This window comes from Calonectris borealis, chromosome 9 (genome assembly GCF_964195595.1).
Source record: "Calonectris borealis chromosome 9, bCalBor7.hap1.2, whole genome shotgun sequence".
Lineage (NCBI taxonomy): Eukaryota > Metazoa > Chordata > Aves > Procellariiformes > Procellariidae > Calonectris > Calonectris borealis.
The window spans coordinates 6153834-6159833 of record NC_134320.1 but is presented as its reverse complement, the minus strand read 5'-3'; the positions used below and the strand labels follow the sequence as shown (position 1 = coordinate 6159833).

The 6000-nt window shown below is 46.4% G+C and overlaps 1 protein-coding gene across 11 annotated transcripts in view; it reads right to left on the bottom strand.

Annotated features, from left to right (window-relative positions):
- Window positions 1–632: 632 nt before the first annotated feature.
- Window positions 633–6000, bottom strand: part of ST6GAL1 (ST6 beta-galactoside alpha-2,6-sialyltransferase 1) — a 47438-nt gene continuing 42070 nt past the window's right edge. For all 11 annotated transcript variants that reach the window (XM_075158112.1, XM_075158108.1, XM_075158105.1 and 8 more), the window contains 3 exons: window positions 5499–5600; window positions 4073–4247; window positions 633–2106 (listed from right to left, as the gene is read on the bottom strand). In XM_075158112.1, the coding sequence (XP_075014213.1) occupies window positions 1865–2106; window positions 4073–4247; window positions 5499–5600 (519 nt within the window). In that variant the 3' untranslated portion in view covers window positions 633–1864. The remainder of the gene's footprint in view (window positions 2107–4072; window positions 4248–5498; window positions 5601–6000) is intronic.

The following is a 6000-nucleotide window of genomic DNA, read 5'->3' as shown; positions in this document are numbered from 1 at the left end:
GCTGGTCCAGTCACCCCAACGGGGGAGGTGGGGGAAAATAACATTGTGAGAAATAACAAATGGGACAGCCTAGGAAAAAAGGCAGAAGCTATTCGAATCCCAACTAAACACATACTAAGAAGGCAAATCGCTGCGGCAGGCAACCCCTTGAGCCAAGGGCCAGAGGTAGGACTGTTACAAACTAAGAATGGAGATGGAGAGAGGTTTGCTATGGTTGTCTCAAACAACCCCTGCTGGCTTTTCCTCTCCTTCCCTAACAGCGAAAATGAATGCTCAGCAAGACACAACTGCTCATGGGCTTCATCACATTCTTACACTACTGCTCAGGGGCACTAGGACAAGGACCTGAATTTTTTTACATATATATATATATGACATGACATACAATTTGTAAACACTGACAGATCCCATCCATCCCAACAGATGGGCGTGCAGAAAGCCAGCCAGAACTGGAGGAACCGTTCCATAGCGGCCCTCTCACCAACATGGGGCCAGAGCCGTGGGCTTACCGAAACAAGCAGGGGAGCAGCTCCCCTCCCAGCTCTGCCTGCGCTGGTGCAAGGCTGGCACAAGTCCCCAGGGCCACGGAGCAACGACATTTACACAGTTTCACCAAGGCAGGAAAGGGCCAATGACTTCACAGGATTTATTCAAAACAGGAGAAGAAAAAGCTTTCTTTACAGACATCGTGAAACACATCAGTAGGGAAGAGGACAGGGAAGGTGTTCTCACTGACGTACAGAGATTGCAGAGCTACTACTTCCACCATGCCTCTACGGGAGAGTCCCCTCTAGCAGGGAAAAGCTGCCCTCCTCAATTCTGCCTGTGTTTCAGCATGAGAAGCAGAGCATACCCTGCCTCCTCACCGCTCATGAAGCACAGGGGTAATGCATCTGCTCCCCACCTATTCAGAAAGCGCACAGCAGAGAACTGGAACTCATCTGGCCAGCAGCTACGTGGCATTTCTGTTAACAGAGACAAGCCAGCAAGTGATTTGCCAATAATTGCAAAGGTAGACCAGCAAGAGAGCTGGAAAGAGGTACCGACTTCCAGTGAATTCTCCCATTTGTGCCTTGGAGCATCTTCCCCAAAACGTTTTTGAAATAAGGCTTCTTCTATACCAAGCACAGCAGTGTACCGGAGAAGTAAATGTTCACTAAAATTTATTTTAAGCGATTAAAAAAAAAGTAAAAAGATTAAAAAGTCTTGCAAGAATCACTGAATTGTGAATTGCCTCCCTCTTCCTTTGCCAAAAATGCCACCGCAATGATTTCAGAATTCTTACAATTTGAAAGGAATTTGCCATGCTTATTTTACACACTATTTATAAAATCAAATATTTTTGGACTAAGACTTTAGCTCATCAGTACACAGCTTTGACAGTGTTTCCATAAATCAGCCCTGCTCCAAAGAGCTTCCAGGACTACGGGAACAAGTTTTAAATTATTTTTCCTATTTCTCAATGGACCAGGTTTTGTCATAACCTCTTTGAAGCAGACCAAACTATATTCAGCGTTTGATCCTGACTTGTGCAATCTCTGCTTAGAAAGCCTCTCCTGTGTCTCCCATACACCATCATCGGTTGAGATGAAGACAGAGATATCCACCTGCTGCATGAGCCTGGCTCCACTGGGAGTACATTTATTGCAGTGGCTCATGCAGATACCGCGTGGACGTACCGCAATGTACTAACACCACCTTACAGCTGGGAGAAGTTAGGCAACGAAGTCCTAAGGGCAAGTGTTGCAACATGGAAGAGCTGTCAAAACACACCAGTGCTTAGACCTAACAAATTTGACAACCCTGATTTAAAAAGTGCTTTGACAGTCAAGAAAAATTCCTAAACACACTAAAAACTCATCTGCTAGCAATGCACGTTTCGGAAGCCAGGCAAAGTAACCTTCCCGTGAGTATAGATGTCCTCATCTGTGCCCTGGTTGATATGCTTCACCAAGTTTTTCTCAAACAGGAGGGGGTGGTAAGCTCCCATGGTACAGGCACGGTCGTGAAACTTCTGGTAATAGTGGCAAATGTCCGTCTGCCGTTTGGAAGGGAGAAATTCGTACACGTGCACTTCGTCACAGAGCGTCATCATGATCACGATGCCTAGGGAGGGAAAGAAAGCAGACATCCCCATGTCAAACCAGAGAACGGATTAAACATTGCAGCGAGACAGGTAGTCAGCAAGGAGCATCCAGCTCCAGGGAGAAAGGTTTCCTTTCTGGACGTTCAGATTAGAGGGGGAGAAAACAAGTCTGGCCAGATGGGGCTGTTTTCTGAAGCCCTCTCTTGCAAAGCCTATGATTGACTCGATTATACCAGATTGTTTACAGCGACAGCCATGCCAAAAGGCCAATGTTTAAGAGCGGTACCATTCTCCGTGACCTTCATGGAAACTTGGGCGTCCACCAACCGTGGGCTGATCCAAACAGCCCATCTCAAACCTCCTTAGGTAAGCAGAGATGAGACCTTCACCTTTTCCCCACCTGCCTCTCGTGAACGCAGGGGCCATAAAAGCAACCGTGCTTGGAGATGGCTCACCGAGACTGAGCAGCCTCTGCTCCTCAGGCTTCCCCAGCTCCCCCGCAGCAGAGCAGTGCTGCCCTCCTGTGTCTCCTGACAGGCACATGAACCACTTGAGGACACTCATGCCAGTGTTGGCACAGACCTGTCAAGTTTCTGGCCAGATCAGAAGAAAGCCAGAGTTATCGGCTACTTTTCTTCCAAGCGCAAGAAATAGCAAGACTATTCTAGGGAAACAGGACCAATGTATCATATCACAGAAAATTCATGCAGTATCTGAGACATCAGGGACCATGCATGATCAGAGGAACACAGTTTACAAGACATTAGAAGAACCTATCTGTGAAACCACTTGTTTAACTAAGGTGCATTTTAAACACGTTTTCATCCACCTTTTCAAATGACAATTTTCATTCACACTTAGGCCTTCCAGGAAACCCAGAGCTGCAAGCTGGATCTCATCTGTGCCTCTGAGTCTGGCGAGGTGACTTGTTTTACAAAGCAGGTAACTTGGCCCAAAGTTAAGCCACAGCGGAATTTGCTGTCTGATGTGGCCCGGTGCCTGCCTTCAAGCCCCTAACTCCTGTTAACAACAATTTTGCTGCTGAAGTCATCGACTATGCTGTTACGCAGTTGTTCTGCACGTATCCCAGCAATGATGTAATAGGTGCTGGGCAAGAGCAGGGTCGTGGAAGAAAACTAGACATTTGACTGGCAAAAATAAGACGTGACTCTGTTTACACAGAGGTAGAAGGGTGCCTGTGCCCCAGCAGCGATGGGAGCAGAGACGGGAGCAGAGGAGGAGCTGAAGCACAGCAGCTGGACATCCACGTAGCAAACAAGACCATATAGTTACGCTCTGATTTCAAATACATGTGAACTTCCTGAGAAGTTCACTCCTTTTTATTCAGCTGGTCATGAGATGTGCTCTCCAATAAGAAGGAAAAGCTTTGCAACAGCAGAATGTAAAATGCGCTGCTTCGCTGAGGGGCTGGATTCAGCATGCTGACAAACAAGACATTAGCATGCTGAGTAAGCGGGAATATCACTGAACTTTTCAGGGCAACCATTCAGTCTGACCATCCCCAGCCCCCCAGTAAGTCTTTAGCTAAATATACTTTTCCATATTTATATATGGAAAGCATAAACAGGCAAGCACTTAGATTTCATCTGCAGTAACCTGATTTATTTGCCTGACAAGATGTGAGCCCGCAGGAGCCGTATCCTTCCTCTTGCACCCCGTGGGAATTCTCTGGTGCTAGAAGCTAGAAATCCTAGAGACCATCTCGATGTTGCAATCTCCTCTCCTGTTTCCACATGGAACCAGGCCATGTTTATAACTGCAGTTTCAGAGGGGTGCTGCAAACCGCTTACTTAACACAACTGAGCTGCTACTTTAAAGACAGGAAGCTTAAATTTTGGCATAAGACAAACACTGTGAAAGCAACTCTGATAAGCACCATAAATCTGTAATTGTCTTTGAAAAAAGGCATCCTGGAGAGTTCCTGCCTGCAAACTGAACGAGAAGTTTAGAGGGCAATTATCTTACCAAGCATTCCTGACGACGGTGGATTAGGCTGAATATGCTCCATGGAATTCTCCTGCAGAATATCCCAGAGTTGCCACTGCATTTTTGGATTCAGGATATAGAAGGGCTGCTCTGGATGTGTACTACGATAAGACTTATAGCTTTCAAAAAAGTTGTAGTCTGGTTTTCTGTACCACTGCAAAACAGAAACATGAGGTCAGATTTTTTATTTCTAGCCCACTCTTTCGCATAACCAACAGGAAATGAGGATGAGTGAACCTGCTGCTGCCAGGGAAAAAGGTCCTGCTGTACCCACACACACTCACCCTCTGCCCCCCACCACCTCACCTGCCCCTCAAGGCACGGTGGTGACTTGACTCAGTGAACGGAGCAGGGAAATCCCAAATCTCAGTGAAGGACCATTAAATGAGATCAGCATCTTGTATAATTTCGTTCTGCACTCCCCAATAGCAGATGATGTTGAGAACTCTGCCTTAAATGTTACAGACGCCAACCCCTCTCCACGCTGGAGTACAAAGCGTCCTATTCTGCAGTCAAGCGTCCCCAGCACAGCCTCCTAAACCAGGCTGAGCTGATTTGCATCCTAAAACCTCCCCTTTCAGTAAAAACACTTAGGAAGGGTTTATGTTTTCTTAAAGTAATTTTGAGATTTTTCCCTATGCTAAAAATATCCCATCCTGGTTTTACTGACTCTTAAACCTCCACCTCATGTCTCCTGGAGGTGTGGGACTAGGCACAAGAATAAACATCAGTGAGAAAATAGGAAATGCAGTTCAGACAAAGGAACGCAAAGACCTCTCAGTTACAGACAGAGCTTAATATAAAAGTAAAGAACGGACTATTCACTCCTACCTGCTTCCACCCTGCGCCTCCAAAGCTCATCACTTATCAAATAATGCCCTTTTGTACACAAAATTAAAAGTGAATACTAGAGGGATTGCAACACCCACAAGTGAAAGTCTAGCTGACACGGAGAGGAGACATTTGCTAAGATCTTCAGAGGGTTTCCCAATCCATTCATAATGCATCAAGTATACCTCATGTCTGACTGCTGCTTGAAATATCCAAGCATCAACCATCAGCAAATCTTACAGCAACTGTCAGAAAGAGGAGATCACCCTCTGATGAGATGACAACCGCTGCAGCCAGCAGCGACCTCCTCCCTGCGGCATCAGCCCATGGGAAAGTAAAGGTGATGACCCGTTACACTTGGCCTGGGGCCCTTCACAGGGATCTGGAACAGGCAAGTGTTTCCCTAGGAGCACCCATGCATGCTCAGAAGCGCATACGGATAAATCCATGATAACAAAGAGGTAAACAAGAATGGCCTTAAAAGGAGTTATTGGCCACATTAGGAGGAAACGGGTTAACAGATGCACTTCAAAGCATATGAATCTGATTTTATTTACAGAAAACTCAGCCTTACCTCATGAATTTCTGCATGATATGGTGCTGGATCCCAGACAATTAAGATTCCAGTGTTATATAGCGCTTCCCTCAGGAACTGCTGCTCCTCAACAGTTACAAGCTTGAATAACAACAAGAAATACAATAAAATACAGTATGCTGTCAGAATTAGCAGGCAGCCGAGCAGCAGAACATACCTGAATAGAGCCACAGCCACCCCGCTGCCAGTTACTGAGCATACCCCACTGCATGCAGGCAAGGACACAACCCCCAGTGATGCCCTTCCAACGCCCGCTCCAGTCCTACCTAGCAGCACAAGATTTAGGGGAGAGAAAAACTGCCATTATGCTTTACAAGGTTTTCTCTATCCATCTTCAAAAATAAAATAAAGACAGGACCCGCAGAGTGACCCAGCTTGTGTGATGGATACCATCGCTACAACTACCAGAAGCAGGTGGGAACATCCGTTGCTGCCAGCAGTTACCAGGACAGTCCAGGAAGAGCCTAATGCAAACACACTG